Here is a 22,009-nt window from a genome sequence, read left to right as displayed (position 1 = left end):
CACCGAGCCCAGCAATAACCCTGGAGGAGGGAAAAAAAAAAAAAAAAGAACTTTCCTTCTCATAGTTATATTTTAATTTCCCACAAGTTTGGGTAGTAAGTATTATTAAAATTGTCATATTTGAAAAATATTTCACTAAAAGTGTTTAAGTGTGTGATATGGATATAATGATATGAATGTTTTTTTAGATTCTAAATAGACATCCTCCATTTGGAACTCAGATTAAAGAAACTGTGATGTATCTACCAAAATACAACATTGAAGTGGAACAGGTAAATATTTTCTAGGTTTTATTTTTAGATATTTCAATTGTCCTTTTAAGAATAGATCACCTATGAATGAATGTTTTGGATATTCATCTGAGTAGTAGAGTTATTTTTTTAAACATTTTTATGCCTGTGCTTTTTAAAGATTGGAAGATATACTGATACTATGGCAGAAATAGTAGTAACTGTAATGCTGAAAAACTTTGAACAACTGCAATCCAGAAGAACAGCACCAGATTCTCACCATGTTACCTTAATAATAGGTGATGCAGATAATCAACTGGTTTTTAAGCACAAAATTATGTAAGTATATAATATCTGATACATGATTTTTGTAGGCATATACTATGAAATTTGTGAAAAATATACATTGAGAAAATTAGTAATAAAAATCACTGTGAAAGGGCTAGGTAGTGGCACACCTAGTTGAGTGCATGTGTTACAATGAGAAAGGACCCTTGTTAAGTCCGCAGTTCCACAAGCTTTGCAAGTGGTGAAGCAATGCTGCAAGTCTCTCTCTCTCTCTCTCTCTCTCTCCCTTCCCTTTTAATTTTTGGCTGTCTCTATCCAATAAATAAAGATTTTTTTAAAAATCACTTTGAAGGGCTGGGGAGACAGCGTAATGATTCTGTAAAAAAGATTTTTATGCCTGAGGCTCCAAGGTCCCAGTTTCAATCCCTAGCACCACCATAAGTCAGAGATGAGTAGTCTTTCCCCTCCCTTTTTCCCCACTCCCCATTCTTTATCTCTTATTAAAATAACATATAAAAAATAACAATTGTTTTCCTAACTGTAGTATGTTCTCTGTTAAATAAAAGACTAATATTGAGTCTATTGTTTTAGATTATTATGTTTAGTACAGCTCAAATGAATTGTTAGTATAAAATTTGTTACTATTATCTGAAAAAAGTGAATGATGACCTTTAGGAGTAGCTGTGGTCTTTTTTCTTTCCATCTCTGTTTCTAGCAGAAAAAGAAAGAAAAATGGGGGAGAAAAAAAGGTTGCCAGGAACTATGGAGTCATCAGTGGTGCAGGCACTGAATCCCAGTGATAACCCTGATGCAGAAATAAATAAATAAACAGATAAAAATTAAAAAATAAATAAATAATAAATAAAATAAAAATAAATAAATAAAATAAAAAATAAATAAAATAAAAATAAATAAAATGTATATTTTATTTACAAATAAAACTCTACTACTATAACCCATTTTTTAATCCTAGCAGACAAATATATAGAGGAAGCACCTTCCACTATACACCTAGTTCTCCCACATACTATTCTATATATATGTGTGTGTGTATATATATATATATATATATATATATATTTTACTTAATACTTTTATTTTTTTCTCAGAGTGTTATTGGCAAACTCAGGGTATCAGTTATTACTGTAGCAAAGGTACTTAATCTTCAGATGAGATAGATACTAGCATTGTTTCCATTTTGTAAAGAAGGATATTGAGACTGAGTCCAAAGTCATGTAACTAGTTTATAGCAGTATAGATTTGAGCTCAAGCATTCTGACTCAAGCCAGTGCTGTGAACCATATTCCTGTATCTGCACATTTAGGAATGGCAGAGACCATGAAATGGGAATCTCCTGATTGTTGTTAGAGCACAAAAGGATATCTTCCTAAAATGTCTTATGAAGTTTTTCTTTTTCTCTTTTCTTTATTTAAGTGTCTTTCTTTCTTTCTTTCTCTTTTTTTCTTTCTCTCTTTCTTTTTCTATGAAGTTTCCAAAAGGAACTGTGGTAACTAATAGACTACGCCTTTCACTGATAACTACTCTCCTGCAACTAACCTTGACACACTTGTAGAAAATATTGTACAAACATTTATACTCTGTGACAATTAAGTTTTATGCTAGTCTTAACTGTGTAAAACTAAGTTTATTTACATATTTGTTTGCTGGGCTGTGAAATTATTAGATACAAACTATTTTGTGTCAATTCAAAAAGTATTATTAACATTTTCGGGGGGAGGTTATGGGGTGGGAGTAGGAGGTGGCACACCTGGTTAAGTGCAGACATTACAGTTCACAAAGGCCCAGGTTTAAGACTCTGATCCCCATCTGCAGGGGGAAAGTTTTAGAAGTAGAGAAGCAGGGCTACAGGTTTCTCTCTGTGTCTTTCCTTCTCTAATTTCCCTCTCCATGCTCAATTTCTTTCTGCCTCTATCCAGTAATAAATATATAAAAATATTTTTTAAAGGAAGAGAGAAAGAAGAAATCTTTTAAAAAAATTTTTTAATATTTATTTATTTTCCCTTTTGTTGCCCTTGTTGTTTTACTGTTGTAGTTATTATTGTTGTTATTGATGTCGTTGTAGTTGGATAAGACAGAGAGAAATGGAGAGAGGAGGGGTAGACAGAGAGGGGGAAAGAAAGATAGACACCTGCAGACCTGCTTCACCACCTGTGAAGCGACTCCCCTGCAGGTGGGGAGTCGGGGGCTCGAACCAGGATCCTTAATGCAGGTCTTTGCGCTTTGCGCCATGTGCGCTTAACCCGCTGCTCTACTGCCCAACTCCCAGAAATCTTTTAAAAAAGAAAATCTCTGGGAGCGTGGTGGTTGACTCAGTTAAGCACACACATCACTATGTATGAGGACGTGGTTTGAGGCCCCACCACACAGGGGGGAAGTTTCACCAGTAGTGAAGCAGGTCTATAGGTGTATTTCTTTCTCTCTGCCTCTTTCACTCTCTCTCCTCTTAACATATTTTTGGGGGTTTTATTTTTTAAAATTTCCAAGTTAATTTTTTAAAATTTTTATTAGTGATTTACAGAATTATAGAATAATAGGCATATAAAATTTCACACCATTCTCACCAGCATACGTATGTGTCCCCATCCCCTCCAGTTGTGGTCTGGGAGGTGGCACAATGAAGCATTGGACTCTCAAGCGTGAAATCCCAAGTTCAATCCCCGACAGCACATGTACCACAATGATGTTTGGTTCTTTCTTTCTCCTCCTGTTTTTCTCATGAATAAATAAGTAATTTCCTTAAAAAAAAAAAGAAGAAACTGTTATAGTTCTCCCAAGGTCAAGATACAGATTGACTATATTCTCTCTCTCTCTCTCTTTCTCTCTCTCTGTCTCCCTCTTTTCTCTTATTTTTTGTCCTATCAAATAACAAGGAAAAAAAAAAACAGGAAAAATGACCTCCAGGAGTGGCAGATTCATCTCACAGGCACTATAGCCCCAGTGATAACACTGGTGACAAAATAATAATAATAATAATAATAATAATAATAATAATAATAATAAATTATCAGTGATACATATAATTTATGTGTAGCCAGCTTAAAGTGACAATGATTTAGGGACAAACTCATGGATTATTCATAGCAACTATTTAATCTGGTTGATTGCAATGTGCCAATATAACTTGGAATCAGCTGTTAAGTAATGTTGACATTTCGTTTCTCCTCCTCAGAATGTAAGAAAAGTCACTCAGTTCACTACCAGATAGAATTTAGGATTAATTAACTCTTGAATAGTAATGTGATATTTCGTTTAGTGTTTGGATCACTATTTGAATGATATATTGTTATTTTTCAGGGATTCAGCTTTGCTAAAAACTGGAAACTGGGCCAAAAAGATTGATGTGAAGAGAGCTCTTAAATCTGAAGATCTTAGTATAAATCTAATTAGTTCTGAATATGGTAAGTTAATTGAAATAAGACATGATTGTAAAGGATATGGTAGCATTTAAATTTATTTCACACCTATGGACATCTAATTTTTGATAAGGAGACCAAAACTCTTAGGTGGAGAAAGGAAAGTAGCTTCAATAAATGGTGTTGGGAAAAGTAAAATGTGCAGAAAAATGAAACTGAATCACTGCATTTTGCTACACACAAAAGCAAACTCCAAATGGATCAAAGACTTGGATGTCAGACCAGAAACTACCAAGTGCTTAAAATATTAGTAGAACTCTTTCCCATCTAAGTTTTATAGGCATCTTCAGTGATACAAATCCAATTACAAGAAAGACTAAAACAAAAATAAACCAAAAGGAGTACATCAAATTGAAAAGCTTCAGCACATCAAAAGAAACCACCACCCACAGAATAAGACCTCCCACAGAATGGGAGAAGATCTTTACATGCCATATATCAGACAAGAAGCTAATAACCAGGATATATAAGGAGTTCACAAAACTCAACAACAACAAAAAAATCACATCCAAAAATGGGGAGAGGATATGAACAGAAATTCACCAAAGAAGAGACCCAAAAGGCCAACAGACATATAAAAATTTGTTCCAAGTCATTGACAGTCAAAGAAATACAAATAAGAACAACAATGAGATACCACTTAACTCCTATGAAAATGTTATACATCAGAAAGGATAGTAACAACAAATGCTGGAGAGGTTGGGGGCAAAGGAACCCTCTGCACTAATGATAGGAATGTAAATTGGTCCGACCCCTGAGGAGAGCAGTCTAGAGAATTCCTGTCCTAGTGTTATATCCTAAGGAACCAAACATGCCCATCCAAAAAAGATCTGTGTATACCAGTGTTCAGCACAATTTGTAATAACCAAAACCTGGAAGCAACCCAGGTGTTCAACACCAGATGAGTGGCTGAGAAAGTTGTGATATATATATATACAATGGAATACTACTCAGCTGTTAAAAATGGTGAATTCACCTTTACCTCTTCTTGGATGGAGCTTTAAGGAATCGTGTTAAGAGATAAGCCAGAAAGAGAAGGATAATCCCACTCATAGACAGAAGCTGAGAAGTAAAAACAGAAAGGAAAACACAAAGCAGAACTTAGACTGGGGGGGGGGGGTCACATCCTGGCAAGATGGTGGAGGAGGACCTAGGCTGGTGGTGAGAGTATTTTGCAGAAAACAGAAATTTTACACATGCACCAACAACTGTATTTACTATAAAATTAATCCCCCAATAAAAAATAATAAAATAACTAAAATTATTTTCTTTGAGTCCAAGCAGTGGTGCACCCAGTGGAGCACACACATTACCACACCAAAAGTCCAGGTTTGAGCCCCTAGTCTTTACCTATAGGAAAGAAGCTATACAAGCCACGAAGTAGTGCTTTCCTCTTCTTTTCCCTCTCCCCCTTCATTCTCAATTTCTGTTCTAATAAAGGAGAAAAGTAAAAAGGGGAAAATGGCCTCTGGGAGAGGTAGATTCATTGGGAAAACACCAAGACACAGAGCTAACCCTGGTGAAAGTAAAATAATTAAAAATTATTTTCTTTATACTTAAACAAATATAAATAATGTGTTAAAGGTAATTTATTTAAATAATATGAATTACTTTAAAGAAAATTTGTTGGGGCTGGGTGGTGGAACACCCACTTTAGTCACATGTTACATTGAGCAGGGACTAGGTTTCAAGCTTCCAGTTCCCACCTGCAGGGGGAAAGCTTTGCAAGCTGTGAAGCAGTGCTGCTGATCTTCCTGTCTCTCTTCCCCTCTATCTTCCCATCCCTCTTGATTTCTCTCTCTCTAGCCAATACATAAACAAAATCTTTAAAAAATAAAAGAATTTTATGTACTTAGATATGGAAAGTTTAGCATGGGTCAGGATAATAAAATTTTACATTCAATAATTTTATCACTAAATAATTATTAATATAATAATTAAATTTATAATTAATTTCAATTATTTTAAGACTATTTTCATATATATGCTTTTTCATGTTGTATTTAAAATTTACATTTTAATTTCATAGACATGTTAATTCTCTTAGCTTAAAAATGTAAGGTGTATAGAAGCAAATGAATAACTTCAGCTGTAAATTTACATGATTTAAGCAAACATTTATATTCTTTTATTTTTCTCTTTTCAGTTGGACTTGATATTCAGCAGAAATTTAAAGTTTTTTACTTAGTGCCTGAAAAGTTTGGAAATCAAATAATTATGCAGAAAAAATCAGAAACAGAGACTTCCCATTCTAAACCTTCAAACAGACCTAATGTGACAGGATCCAATAAAGGTAAATAACTATATTTATTTCATTTTTTATTACAGCAAAGGTATATCCTAGAAGCAATTAAAGTACTGCTTCACTAAGATTAAGATTGCATATTCACTGGAATTAGGTGCTTAAACTTTATAATAGTTACATTAATATACAGTAGCAATTCTCTGTTATGGTTAATATATGTTAACTGGGTAATTATATTTAGAACACAAATTATTTGATTAGTCTTTTAATATGTGCCCTACCCCCTTTTTTAAATGTGACCCTGGGCCTCATACAAGCATGTTCCTGTGTTTTTTCATGATCTTTATTTCAGGTACAAAGGTAGAGAAAAAAGGGAAGCAGAGAGACTACAAAATTGTTCCACCTTCCATTGAAAATACCCTGGTGCCATGGTGCTCCCAAGTGGTGGGGGGACATAAGCCCAGGGTCTTATATACAGTACTAGCACTCTCCTGGGTGAGCTACTGGACCCTTATTTTCTCTTTTTCTTACACACTTCATTTTTTTTTCTTTATTGGAGGGATTCATGGTTTACAGTCAACAGTAAAACACAGTAGTTTGTACATATGTAGCATTTCTCAGTTTTCTACATAACAATTCAACCCCCTCTAGGTCCTCCTCTGCCATCATATTCTAGGATCTGAACCCTCCCCCACCCCAGAGTCTTTTACTTTGGTGCAATACACCAAGTCCAGTCCAAGTTCTGCTTTGTGTTTTCTTACTTTTAAACAACTTTTGTATTAGTAATTTCTTCTTCTTCTAGCATTTGCCCTTCTTCCGTAGCCAGTCAACAGTGTCAGGTTGAGCCTGATCTAAGGTTCGAGACCTCCTTTGAATCTGGAGAGGTGGCAGTCGTTGACTATGTGGGTCATAGTCTGTCTGGAGCCGCAGGGGCAGTTCGGGTCGTCTCTGGCTCCCCAGCGATGGAACATAGCGGCGCACTGGCCATGGCCTGTTTGATAGCGATTGAGGAGGACCCAATCGTAACATGCTAGGTCAAAGCCAGGTTGACGCCTACAAGGGTCTGTGATGAGGTGTTTGTTCTTTACCTCAGCTGACTGCCAACTCTGTTTCCAAGAGTCTGGAACAGAGAAGTTCAGTGTAGGCATAGGGGACCAGATTGGGTGACGAGACGTCAAGCGTTGGACAGGGTGGGCGAAGATATCCGCGTATATTGGCAGGTCTGGTCAAGCGTAGACGTGGGAAATGAACTTAGATGATGCCGCATCCCGACGAATATCTGGCGGGGCGATGTTGCTAAGAACTGGCAGCCATGGAACCGGGGTGGAACGGATGGTTCCAGAAATTATCCTCATGGAGGAATATAATTTGGAATCGACCAAGTGGACATGGGGGCTACGGAACCATACTGGGGCACAGTATTCTGCAGTGGAATAGCATAATGCCAGAGATGATGATCGTAGTGTGGAAGCTCTCGCGCCCCATGAGGATCTGGCCAGTCTTGCAATGATGTTATTCCTCGTGCCCACCTTTGCTGCAGTTTTTATGAGATGTTCATGAAATGACAGAGTGCGATCGAGAGTAACGCCAAGATAGACTGGCTCGGCTTCATGCCGGATTCTCGTATCGCCAAGCTGCACATTAAGCTCATGTGAGGCCGAGGCATGGTGTAGATGGAAAACAGATGATACCGTTTTTGCAGTGCTAGGGATTAGTCGCCATTTTTTACAGTAATCAGATATCAAAGACATGTCTTTCGTGAGTGTTTCCTCGAGGATGTCGAACTTGGATGCCTGAGTTGCACAGCAGATGCCATCGGCGTAGATGAACTTCCTTGAAGAAGTTTCTGGGAGGTCATTGATGTAAATATTAAATAGCGTAGGAGCCAGAACAGAGCCCTGGGGGAAGGCCACTTGAGACAAGTCTCCATCTGCTAGACTTGTCACCCAGATGTACCCGGAATCTTCTGTTTTGGAGAAGAAACGATATAGTGTTGGCCACCCATGGAGGCAGGCATCTTGAGTTCTTGAGTAGGAGACCACGGTGCCAGACCGTGTCATAGGCTGCTGTGAGATCAACAAAGACAGCACCTGTCTTTAAATTCTTCTGGAATCCATTCTCAATGTAAGTTGAGAGGGCCAGGGCTTGTTCGCAGGTAGATCTTCCTGGGCGGAAACCAGCTTGGGCGGGTGATAGGAATTTCTCTGTAAGATGAGAAATACGTGACAGAAGCAGCCTCTCAAGGAGTTTGTAACACATGGAGAGGAGAGAATTTGGTCTATAGCTGGCGGCCAGTGTTGGGTCATTCTTTGGTTTCAAAACCGCTATAATCTTCGCACGACGCCAAACTTTGGGCATAGACTCAGATTCCAAGATGTGGGACAGGAATGAAGCGAGCTACTTCTTTGCCGCGGGACCAAAGTTAAGAATGAGTTCTGGGGTGATGTTATCATAGCCAGCAGCTGTTCCCGGTTTAACCCTCTTCAAAGCGTCTTCCAGTTCAGACAGTGTAAAGGGAGAGATTTTTGGAGATGGACAAGATAACCGGAAGTGGGATGACCACTCATGGGAAATTTCTCTTTTCCAGACTGGGTCGATCTTAGCACGTCCAACTTGAGTTAGGTGACTGGCCACTGAGTTTGGAGATACGGGAGGATGGGAGATGGGAGGGGGTTGGCTACCGGCACCCAGTCTGTGAAGAAGCTTCCATGCCTTCCTACTTGAGTGGGTGAAGTTCAGACTTTCCGTGAGTTGTTGCCAGCGGGCTTGGCGTGCTGCATCCAGGGAGGCAATGAGATGGTCAGCCACATCTGGGTCGCCTGACTCATCATACTGCTTTAGTAGTTGCTCGCATTCAGCATCAAGACAAGGCGTATAGTTAGCACGTCTCCCACGAGGAATGGCTTGGGAAGCTGCTTTGAAGATGGCTTGGCGGAAGCGCCTGTGGGAATCTTCAGAGGGGATAGAGTTAATTGGAATTGCAGGAATAGATTTGTTGGTAAGATCACTGAACAGACGCCAGTTTGCTTTCCGAAAGTTCCATCTTAGTTTCTCCGAGCACAGAATCAGTGGGAGCTGGAGACCAATGTGGATGATAGCTGGGCGGTGATGACTGTGCGGGAAGATCTTGAGAACTTGTCTCGTAGCAGGAAAGGCTATTAATAGTATGTTACAAGATTGTAATATTACAATGTATAGTTCCACACCAAAGTGCTGTATCCCCACCCTCCCAAAAATAACCACTATAGATCTCAAAGAGATTTTTTTTCTTTTTTTTTTTTTTACCAGAGCACTGCTCAGCTCTGGCTTATGGTGGTACAGGGGATTGGACCTGGGACTTTGGAGCCTCAGGAATGAGAGTCTCTTTGCATAACCATTATGCTATCTACCCCCACCCCATGTCTGTACTTATGATCTCCTTTTCCTTTCTATTTTCTGTATCAATTGTATATATTTCTCCACCAGTCTTTATTTCTATTAGTGGTGAAACTTTCCAGCTACCTATTAAGATGATTAAGTCTGTAACCTGGTAGTCATATTTGATTTTTTCCTTGTCCTTTATTCAGTATATTAACATGAATATCGTTCTGTCTTTGTATATTGAAAAGTCAAACAAAAATTAATGTAAGATATGGAAAAACTATGAAAATATTTGCATTTCACGGGAGTCGGGCTGTAGCGCAGCGGGTTAAGCGCAGGTGGCGCAAAGCACAAGGACCGGCATAAGGATCCCGGTTCGAACCCCGGCTCCCCACCTGCAGGGGAGTTGCTTCACAGGCGGTGAAGCAGGTCTGCAGGTGTCTATCTTTCTCTCCTCCTCTCTGTCTTCCCCTCCTCTCTCCATTTCTCTCTGTGCTATCCAACAATGACAACAACAATAATAACTACAACAATAAAAAAAACAACAAGGGCAACAAAAGGGAATAAATAAATAAAATAAATATATAAAAAATATTTGCATTTCACATTTTAATAGCGATAGAATATGCAATTTGTTAGCTTTAAAGTAAACTGAAGAACACAGCTTAGTTCAGTTTTCTCTAAGAGACATCTGTTTTCATCAATTAATCTAAGTTTATTTTTATTTGCACATTCAGACAAATTTTAGGATAATGGAGTTGGTTGGAAGTGGGGGATCAACTAAGTGTATGTCTTAAAAATTCTTTCTTACAGAAACACAAAGCACAAAGTTTTTGTCACAAAAAGTTTTTAGCACGGGGGTCGCGCTGTGGCGCAGTGGGTTAAGCGCATGTGGCGCATGCGTAAGGATCCCTGTTCGAGCCCCGGACTCCCCACCTGCAGGGGAGTCGCTTCACAGGTGGTGAAGCAGGTCTGCAGGTGTCTATTTTTCTCTCCCCTTCTCTGTCTTCCCCTCCTCTCTCCATTTCTCTCTGTCCTATCCAACAATGAATTGCATCAACAAGGGCAATAATAATAACCACAACGAAGCTACAACAAGGGCAACAAAAGGGGGAAAAAATGGCCTCCAGGAGCGGTGGATTCATGGTGCAGGCACCGAGCCCAGCAATAACCCTGGAGGAGGAAAAAAAAAAAAAGTTTTTAGCACATATCTACATGGTAGTGCTATGAATAAATCTTTATCTACTTTTTATTGCTGGCACAACTTATCCAGTCTTTCTTGAAATTTTAAAGAGTTTTGGATCTCAAAAATTAGAATTCCAAATCCTGAGTTTCCACCACTGGTGTCAAATGTGTTTAGTCATTGTGCACCACCTTGTGGTAATGTTTAGAAATACACCTGTTATAGGTCTGATTAAATGACAGAGAAATTTATTCCAGAACAACAACTTTTAAGGCATTTCCTCCTAGCCTTCCCACTCTCAAACAGCACTATTTTCCCCTCAAGAAAGTAAATTCATTACTTGAAGAGAATAAGACAACCAATATAACTAGGAAAGCAAGACTGAGAGTCAGACTCTAAAATTTGACTACATAAATTTGGCTACATAGAATTTCAAATTTATACCTATAGTAAGTAGGCTGTACTTCTTTGACATGTTACTTGACCTATGAATGACTTGATTTTCTCATCTGTGAAATGAAGATATAATAAGATTTCCTTACAGACAGGCAGCCAAAAATGAAGAAAAAATTGGGAAATCTGAAAGTGGTTAAAGAAAATCCAAAATGTATGAAAGAAAATGAAGGAGAGAACAACAGGATAATTTTAAAATGTAATAAAAATTAATATAAACTAATTATCACCCTCAGAAAATTAAAATTAAATTAAAGCTGCTAATCAGAATTTATTTAAAAAAGAAAAGTTAGAGGACAAAGGCAAGTGTAGGAAAAAAAAAACAAATTAGCTGGAAAGTAAGAGAGGAACAAAGTTAGTATAGTCTAGAAGAAAGCAGAAAAGATAAGATGTAGAAGAGACGAAGGTTGTTTATCTAGGAATCTTTTCACAATGTTCCAGAAAGACAGATTAAATGAATCAAGGGAAGTAACTTGAGATTTTCCAGATTTGAAATGAGGCATGCATCTGCACATCAAAAAGATTTATTTATTAATAGGATGAATGAAAGAAGATTTACAAGTTAAGCAAAAATGCAATACTTTAGAACATTGTGGATAAAGAAAATCATAAATGATTCCATGGAACAAAAAAAAAAATCAAAAGTACACTAGTACTTTCATCAGTAATACTGTATGCTAGAAGAGAGTAGATTTAAAACTAAGGGAAGAAATTATTTTCAGCCTTATGTTTTATATCCAGCCAAACTCTTAAGTGTGTAGTAAAATAATGTGTGTTGATATATTTAGGGATACAGAGGTTTAAAAAAATATCACACATTTTTTTCTCACTTGTTTAAGGGTGAACACAATAGCACAAAGTAATTAATCAAGAAAGAAAAATATAGTTATTTGATAAGGAAAAAAAAAGATAGGAAGCCTCCTGTAAACTATAGATACAGAAGTGACCTTCAGTACCTCCAAATACAAATGTCTTTCATTTTACACAAAGATGATGAAAGTATTCTGTAAATAACTGAGTCTTTCCTACATGACTTTCCTACATGTGAATATATCGCTTGCCAGGGTCTCATGGTAGAGCCATTCCCTTACTAGCATAAGTTGACCTCTTTTCTTTCTTTCTTTTTTGTTTCCTTCCTTCCTCCCTCCCTCCCTTTCTTCCTTTTTTTTTTTTTTTTTTTTTTTTTTACCATTAATCTCATCTTCTGAACTCTCTCTCCGAGATCACCAGCCACACTGGTCTTTCCATTCCTCCAGTGTGCCATACTCCCCCTAGTCATAGAACTTTTGTGTATGCTATTGCTTCTCTCTAAAATATACTTCTCTTTGTCTTAATTTCCACTCTTCCTTTTTTTTTTTTAACTCATCATCAGGGTTCTACTGTGCCAGGTTAACTTTTTCAAGTAGAGGGAGTGAGAGGGAGAAAGAAAAAGATGCCACAGCACCAAAGCTTCCTCTGTTAACAGTGGGGGCCAGGTTCAAACCTGGCAATGGGCCTTCTCAGAATGGGGAGGAGCTTATTATAGGACTTCAGATTATGGAGTGGTTCTTAGAAGGGTTTAAGGAAAACAAAAGTCAGTTCTAAAGTGGGTGCTCTCAGAAAGTAGGACATTGGATATTTTGGTGTATCACCTCTGAGAGATGGATAGAAAAATACTAGTCATTTGTGTTAACCAGAAGAGGGAGATGTTTCATTATTTTTGTGGTTTTTTAGTTTCCTTATCTCTTATAGTTTCTTTATCTCTTGTTTTAGAAATAAGGACATGACAGTTGTATTTCTCTCTGTCTTCTACTATAGTAACAGTGTGGCTTTTTTTGAGTATTGTTTATGTTCAAAGAAAGTTGCTTATGTTCAGTTGGGAACACTGGTTCACTTGTCAGTTCTCAGGTATGTTTTATTATTTTCTCAATCAGTACTGAATACACTGATCTTTCAATCCTCACGACATCTATCCAGTGTCTTTTGTGGTAAGCAGTCTTACTCTTTTGCCCTGGAGAAGAAACCATATATTATTGTTTAGTTGTGTTGTGGTTTTAAAACAGTTGATTGAGCAATGGTACTGTAAATGTAAAAGGACCGGAAGTTGTAAAGGTTCTCAAAGCTCCTCACTATCTCCAGTATTTCTAGTTCACTTAAATTCTGTGTTCCGCGGTCTGCAAAATAGCTCATTTGGATAGTGGTCCACTCTTCCATATACACAGCACAAGTTTCATTCTGGCCCCCGTAGCATTGAAAGAAGCTTTGGTGTCATGGTTTCTTCTCGTCACTCTTTCTATCTCACTCTCTTCTTCTCTGTCACTATTTAAAAACGCATATTTATGCTCCAAGAAAGTTAATTTCTTTTTTTTTCCACTCCAGGGTTATCACAGGGCTCAGTGCCAGCACTACAAATCCACTGCTCCTGGTTGCCTTTTTTTTTTTTCCACTTTATTGGATAGGACAGAGAGAAATTGAGAGAGGAGGGCAAGATAGAGGAGGAGAGAAAGGTAGACACCTGCAGACCTCATTCACCATTTGTGAAGTGACCCCCCTGCAGGTTGGGAGCCCAGGGCTCAAACGAGGATCCTTGTGCAGGTCCTTGCCTTTAGTACTATGTGTGCTTTAGTACTATGTGTGCTGACCCCCAATTAATTTTCATTTTTTTACAATTTGTAATTTGATTGCTCAAACATATTTCCCTAGTCTTCTCATATCTATGTCCTATCTATCTTTCAGCAGCCCGTTCAGATATCTCTGCCTTTTCCAATGTTACTAGTGAGAGATCAAGAAAAAGTATACTTAAATTAATAAATATTTACTTGGAAATATTAATTATAGTTTATGGGAGTCAAACTGGAAGCAGTTTTTTTCTATAAATTTATAAATGTTTTATCTATACCACTTATTTCTAGCATGTATTAACTATATGGGGTGTCATATCTACTACAGCTGTTATTGATGCTATCAAAATGGCATAAGGCTTGCTTCTTGCCAGATTCTTCAGACAAAGCAGCAGAACAGTTTAAAAACTTCACTCCAGTGGCCAGGGAGGTGAATCATTGGTAGAATGTATCCCATTCTTTTATAAAACTTTAATTGTTATTAATTTATTTATAAAATAAAAATATAGACAAGACCATGGGATAAGAGAGGTACAGTGCCATACCATTTCCACCACCAGAGTTCCGTATTCCCTCACCTCCCTTGAAAGCTTTCCTATTCTTTTTTATTTTTTTTAAAAAAGGAAACACTGACAAAACCATAGGATAAGAGGGGTACAGCTTCGCACAATTCCCACCACCAGACCTCCATATACCATCCTCTTCACTGATAGCTTTCCTATTCTTTATCCCTCTGAGAGTATGGACACAGGGTCACCATGGGTGCTGAAGGTGGAAGGTCTGGCTTCTGTAATTGCTTCCCCACTGAACATGGGCGTTGACAGGTGGATCCATACTCCCAGCCTGTCTCTCTCTTTCCCTAGTGGGGAAGGGCTCTGGGGAAGTGGAGCTCCAAGGCACATTGATGGAGTTGTCTGTCCAGGGAAGTCTGGTTGCATCCTGCTAACATCTGGAACCTAGTGGCTGAAAAGAGAGCTAACATACAAAGCCAAACAAATTGTTGAACAATCATGGACCTAAAGTTTTTTTTTAAGGCAGTCTTCGGGGGTCTTTCATTTTGTAGATAGCTAGTAGGCATATTTTAGTAGGCATATTTCAAAGGGCCTGTAGTTGTACTAGTATTTTGTTTGTTTGTTTGTGTTTTTGCCTGAGCCTGAAATCTGATAGGCAAGTGGATCCTAATTATTGTCTGGGGAGATGATGCCTGGGAAAAGGACCAGAAAGCTGGATCAGGGAAGGGAGTAGCTCCCTAATATGGGAAAAAGGTATAAATATTGTTGACTGTAAACCCCATTGATTTGATGTGGTCTGGGGCCTATAGTTAGCTTAGGAGCCTATATGACCTCTACATCCCTCTAGATCTGAGCTCACATACTGTGGTCATGAGTAGGAACATTCCATGCTGCCCTAGTATCGACCCATCTTTCTCAAGCTTTCCTATTCTTTATCCTTCTGGGAGCATGGACCCAGATGTATCCCACTCTTAAGGTCGTCAAGTTCCATTATACCACATCATAAAGTGCCAGAGGATGCTCAAGCCTCTCTCTGTCTCTGTCTCTCTCTCACATCCACAATATACCCATACAAACACACACACTCAAAAGAAAATTTTAAAGTACACCCATGAGGGCACAGGAATTTTGGGAGTATAGGTAGTGAATTACACACATACACACACACACATACACAGAGGGAGAGAGAGAGAGGGAGAGAGAGAGAGAGAGAGGAGAGAGTTTGAAACTGTGCTCTTAGAATCTTACAATTTTATAAGCCACTTATAAAATACATTTTTTAAAATGCCACCTCTTTCTTCATTCAGGATAAAGGTTACAAGTACTCTGCATCATTGCAGGGAGATTGAAAGAAGATCTCAGTGGTCCATTGTTTCTAGTGAAAAGCTGGCATGGGGCTGATTGTGATGTAGGGATTAATTGTTAATCAGAAATATTATTTTTAAAGTTACACATTATGAAGCCAGGTGGTAGCTCACCTGGTTGAGTGCACAGGTTACAGTGCACAAGGACCCAGGTCCAAACCCCCAACCCCACCTGCAGGAGGAAAGCTTTGCAAGTGGTGAAGCTGTGTTGCAGGTGTCTCTCTCCCTCTCTATCACCCCCTTCTCAATTTCTGGCTATCACTACCCAATAAATGAAGATAATTTTAAAATTTTTAAGTTATATATTAGATACTTTAGCACTTGAAGAAAGTTAAAGTTGATCTTAGTATATGGTCAGAAAGAAACACAATTAGGATAAAAAGTAATTATATTAAAGCAATAATATACATAGTAATAAAACTGTTTTTCTTATATTCATTTAGGAATAGCTACATCCAAAAAACCTGGAAACCGAGAATGTAATCATCACTGTAAAAATAAACAGGCATGTGGACATGACTGCTGTACGTTGTACAAACTAATTTAATTTGAATTCTGTAATTATATCTTTGATGAATAGTAATGATATCCTACTTATTTATGTGTAATATTTATAACTCAACTCAATTTTCTCTTTTGTGGCCAGTCTGATAATGGTAAAATTACATTTCAAATTTTGAAGAAGTTGGACTTGAGATAAGCAATATCTAAAGTTTAACCTAATGGTTAAATGCCTAATTTATTTTTATAGGTAAAACTGGTGTTGCACAGAAGTCAGAAATTAAAGATCCAACAATTTCTTCATATTTATCTGATTTAAGAAACAGGAATACTATTTCATCTCTTCCTCCAGCTAAACGCCTCAGGGTTAGTTTTTTGTTTGTACATTTGTTTAGGGTTAGTTTTAATAGCAATGCCCTGGAGCCAGGCAGTGGTGCAACTGGTAGAGTGAACATGCTGTAATGTGCAAGGACCTGTGTTCAGGCCCCCAGTCACCACCTGCAGGGAGAAAGCTTCACGAACAATGAAGCAGTGCTGCAAGTATCTTTTTCTCTTTATCTCCCCTTTTTCTATTGGTTCCTCTCTGTCTCTACCCAATAAATAAATAAATATTTAAATGCAATATCCCTGATCTGTAATCAAATATGTATCAATAGACTTTTTTAGCCCTAATGAAGCCCACACTTCACCTTTGGTTGATGCCTTTTCTAAATAAATCTCTGTCTCTTGCCCAAATAATGTATATGAATATACTTTATTTCTGTGAATATTTCATGATTATTGAGCAAGAGCTTCTATTCTATGTAATGATAGAATAAGAATTCTTTTTGGTTGAGTCATTATCAGACATATTGTAAGTCACCATATCTATGGCAAAACTATTTCTACATCAGGTCACAAGACTAAGCAGAGAACTAATTTTTTAGATCTTTTATAAAAATGAAGACTCTGAGTAAGAAGACTAAAACAAGGGCAATATTGGGAAAGAACAAGGGGTATACCATTTGAAATAGCATTGACACCTTCTCTCAAATAATAAGATTGTAGTAGCCCAAGTTCCCTTTTACTTCTTTCTTCCCTTCTTCCTTACTTTTCTCCTACATTTGTTCTACATTCTTTCTTCTATATTCATTAAGCCCCCCCAAAATGCCCAGAATTATGACAGGTGCTAAGATCTAGTGATGAGTAAGACAGTTCAGTTTCATTCCTTATAGAATTTATATCGAATGACGGATACAAATAAGTAAATGAGTTTTTTTTCTTCTTTCAATATAATGTGATGAGTGGTTTCTTTAACAAAAGGATTAGATAAATTGAGTTTAGTTTAGAAATGTTCTCAGTACCCATTCAGTAGGACAGAATACGATTTCCAAGAAATATCACTGAGATCTAACACTTATTAAAACATAAGCTATTTATGGTGATCTGAATATTAAAGTGGCTGTAGATGGATTAAAAAAGTATTTCAGATATAGAGAATATGCAAAAGTCCAGAAGTGAAGGAGAATTAAGGGAAAAAAACTAATTCAGAATGTCTGGAGTTCAGTTGCAAGGAGGGGAGTGGGGAGCTATGAGACTGAAGAGATAAATAGGAGCAAGTCCATGCAGTTTTCTTTTTTTTTTGCCACCAGGGTTATTACTGGGGCTCTGTGCCTACAAGACTCCACCATCCCTGGCTGCCATTTTTCCCTTTTTTTCTTTTCTGGTAACAATGAGAAATAGAAGAGTGAGAAAGAGAGGAGAAATACCTGCATCAGTGTTGAACCACTTGTGAAGTATTCCTCCTAAAGGTGGAAACTTGAACTCTGTCCCTTGAACATGGTAATGGGTACTCTACTGGGTGATCCACCATCTAAATGCATGGACATTTTAAAGATTGGGACTTTATTCAAAGTATTGGGTAGAAAATCACTAAAGAATTTTTTTAAATTTATTACTGATTTACAGAATTTTAAGATGACAGGGATATAATTCCATACTGTTCCCACCACCAGAGTTCAGAGTACCTCCAGCAGAAAATGCAGTAGTTCTTCACAGGTCACAGGTATGGGTGGATTATATACCTGCATTTATCTATAGATATAGGTATAGATATTTTTGCCCATTTTTATTCACCTCTTATGAACCTGCCATCACTTCCTTTCAAGTCACATCTACACCTATTACTACACCTATTACTACGTCCTTCTTTTTTCCTGTTCTCTCTCAGATAAGAAAAATATTGAAATTAAAGACCTGTGTGCTGTCTAGGCTAAAATGTCTTCCAGAGAGCTGGACTTAACTGATTGAAAATTAAGAGAGATGAGCTAGAAACACAGAATGAGAGACACTCTCATACAATTAGAATTTGAACTATGGAAGTAAGTGAAATCTCTGACTGAGAATGTGTAGAGTAAGAACAGTAGGCCTATTAAAGAGCCATGAAGCCATGAAGTCTTAGTTTTGATCCCTAGCACCACATACCTCAGATATCTCTATCTCTCCCTCTTTCTCTCCTCTACTCCCCTTTCTCAGTAATAAATACAACTCTTTTTAAAAAGATAAGAAAAACATAAACATTTCAGGGGACTTAGTGTTTGTGCATCTGGTATAGCACACACATTATAGTGCACAAGGACCTGAGCTCAAGTCCCCGGGGGTGCTTCATGAGCTGTAAAGCCGTGCTACAGCTGTCTCTCTCCCTTTCTATCTCTCCCTCCCCTCTCAATTTCTATCTTTATAATAAATAAATAAGTAGATAAATTAAATATAAAAAAGAACTTCAACATTTCAGAAAGATCTGACTGCTAAGGATATTTGAGTTGAGAAATAGCTTGAGAGTTCCCTAATACACTGTATTTTTTTCACTAACAGATGCAGATGAATAAATCCCAAAGTGTGGACCTTAAAGAGTTTAGTTTTACTCAAAAACCTTCTCTTCCCAGTGTATCAAGGTACAAGTATTTTATTAATATCCAAGTTAAATAATTCATCTTATCTACTCTTCCAAATAATAATTTATTCAAAGAAATATGATCACTGACTATATCATTTAGTTCTATGATGAGTTAATAATGTCATCAGAGCTTCAGTATATTTCATACCCTAAATTTATTAAGAATTTTGCAGTTGGGAGTCGGGCGGTAGCGCAGCGGGTTAAGTGCACGTGGTGCAAAGCGCAAGGACTAGCATAAGGATTCAGGTTCAAGCCCCAGCTCCCCACCTGCAGGGGAGTCGCTTCACAGGCGGTGAAGCAGGTCTGCTGGTGTCTGTCTTTCTCTCCCCCTCTGTCTTCCCCTCCTCTCTCCATTTCTCTCTGTCCTATGTAATAACGACATCAATAACTACAACAATCATAGCTACAACAACAATAAAAAGGTCAACAAAAAGGAAAATAAAAAAATAAAATATTAAGAAAAAGAATTTTTTTATTTAAGAAAGGAGACATTAACAAAACCGTAGGATAGGAGGGGTACAACTCTACACAGTTCCCACCACCGGATCTCCATATCCCATACCCTCCCCTGATAGCTTTCCCATTCTCTATCCCTCTGGGAGTATGGACCCAGGGTCGTTGTGGGTTGCAGAAGGTGGAAGGTCTGGCTTCTGTAATTGCTTCCCCGCTGAACATGGGCGTTGACTGGTCAATCCATACTCCCAGTCTGCCTCTCTCTTTCCCTAGTAGGGTGGGGCTCTGGGGAAGCGGAGCTCCAGGACACATTGGTGGGGTCATCAGTCCAGGGAAGTCTGGTCAGCATCATGCTGGCATCCAGGACCTGGTGGCTGAATAGAGAGTTAATATACAAAGCCAAACAAATTGTTGAACAATCATGGACCTAAAGGCTGGAATAGTGCAGATGAAGTGTTGGGGGGGGGGGACTACTCTCTGCAGACTCTTGTGTACTTCTGCTTTCAGGTATATATTTTTCCCTGGTTTATGGACATGTGTGAACATATGCTCTGTCTCAGAGGACCTGGTCTATATCTAGGTTTGGGGACTTTATTGGGGAGTGGAACACCTGGAATGGAATTAGAGAATACTATGAAAGGAAAGGTCTCACCTGAGTAATGAAGCTGAAGGGTTGTCATTCCACTCCTGAAGTCTCTGAACACAGTCTGAAGTGAAGCGTGCTGGGCTAGCACTCGTTGCGTTGATTAGGTTGTGATCCGCAGATGCAATATTATTATAGATTGAGCGAAGCATGCAGGAAAGTGGGCCCCACCCTATGGTTCCAGAACTGGGGGAAATATGGCTCTATAGTGGAAATGTGAGGTTCCTGCTGTCTTAGGGTTCAAGAAGACAATGGATAGTTATTTTTATCATCATATTATTTGGTAATTGGGTTAACTTTGAAAAGTCCCTTTGTTAGGGTTTTCTGTATAATAGCCAGCATCTTGTATGTAGCGGTGCCACCAGCTACTTCTATTTTCCCTAGTCTAGGCTTTTGAGAGAGTCAACATATCAAAGACTCAGCCTATGAGAAACTACCCATCCTATATGCTATGGTTTTCAGATTCTCTTTTCCTTCCAAACATAACAAGTTTTAGGAGTATGCTTTAAAAAGAGAAATAATACTAGGTGAGATAAGCCAAAAAGAGAAGGACAAATACCAAATGATCTCACTTATAAGCCAGACTTGATAAATTGGGGCAGGGAGGGAGAACACAAAATGAAAAGTGAATTGGGCATGGTGTATTACATCAAAGCAAAGGTCTTAGAGGGTAGAGGAGGTGGGAGGGGTAGAAGAGAATTGTGGGGTCCTAGAGCATAATGAAATTGTATTAATATATTAATGATTGTGTTGTAAAGCATTAATCCCCTCAATAAAATTAAATTAAAAATATAAATCTTGTTTGAACAATGTATAATCTTTTCCATTTAGGAGCCCATTTTTTATTAAAGACACCTCATATTTAGAAACTATAATTAAAAATTGTACTTTCATATATTATCCCTTTTAACCTTAAAAGAAAACTGGCATATAAAGCAAAGTGCTTTATCCCATTTTATAGTTTAAATGGCCAAGTCGCATTTCCTAATTAATAATAAGAAGACACTAGAAGATAACTCAACACTGTATTGATATTGTATCTTGATGCTTAGAGGGCAATAGTATATGTAGTTGTCCATTTCCAAATAAGGGTATTCTATATGAAGGAGTGACATTTAGTTGCTAAATAACCAATACTGAATGACCAGAACAGATTCTAGCATTACATAAGAAATCATAACTTTGATAATCTAACAGAAAGTATGGGCAATAGCTTTTTTATGAGCATCATTATTCATTTATATTTATTTGTTAAAGCTTTTTAATATGATTTTTAAGGCTATACACAGGAGATATATCTGTGTTTGGGACACATTAAGATGACTGCATATCTGTTACTTCCACTTAGCACCTGTTTTTTTACCCTCTACTACCCAACCTGGTACATACTGTCTGTCATGGAAGTATTGAATGGGTGAATACTTACTTTTTATTTATGTAAGTATTTTTCAAAGTCTGATAAGTTTTAATATTCTTTAACATTTTATGGTTTTGTTTTTATTTATCTTTATAAAGTTCAAAATATTTAAACATACCTGAATTGCATATAATGAAGCAGAGGGATCAGCCAGAAATCTGTGTAGAAGTTCAACAACAAACGCCATCCAAATATCAGTACAAAGGTAAATTACCATTGGTATTAACTTGAGAGAGAATATGATTTATCACTACTTCAGATTGACAAGTAATGTTATTGAAAAACCAACATATGAAATTATTATGATTATTAACTTGGTAACATTGTGTCTCCTGAGTTATTGAACCAATTTCAAATTCTTGGGTTTGTTATTTCATATGGTCTTGCTATG

General features: G+C 37.6%; 1 protein-coding gene across 2 annotated transcripts in view; it reads left to right on the top strand.

The window, feature by feature from the left end:
* The window catches only part of HFM1 (helicase for meiosis 1), a 102,103-nt gene that overhangs the window by 50,695 nt on the left and 29,399 nt on the right, over positions 1–22,009 (top strand). Inside the window, exons 27-34 of one of the 2 annotated variants that reach the window (XM_060202058.1) lie at positions 189–272; positions 412–569; positions 3,834–3,937; positions 6,099–6,245; positions 16,113–16,193; positions 16,421–16,536; positions 19,024–19,103; positions 21,717–21,823. In XM_060202058.1, coding sequence (XP_060058041.1) covers positions 189–272; positions 412–569; positions 3,834–3,937; positions 6,099–6,245; positions 16,113–16,193; positions 16,421–16,536; positions 19,024–19,103; positions 21,717–21,823 — 877 coding nt within the window. The remainder of the gene's footprint in view (positions 1–188; positions 273–411; positions 570–3,833; positions 3,938–6,098; positions 6,246–16,112; positions 16,194–16,420; positions 16,537–19,023; positions 19,104–21,716; positions 21,824–22,009) is intronic. The other variant, XM_060202059.1, reaches the window with a different exon arrangement.

The sequence above is a fragment of the Erinaceus europaeus genome, chromosome 11, assembly GCF_950295315.1.
Source record: "Erinaceus europaeus chromosome 11, mEriEur2.1, whole genome shotgun sequence".
NCBI classification, from domain to species: domain Eukaryota; kingdom Metazoa; phylum Chordata; class Mammalia; order Eulipotyphla; family Erinaceidae; genus Erinaceus; species Erinaceus europaeus.
This window is presented reverse-complemented; position numbering and strand designations above follow the sequence as displayed.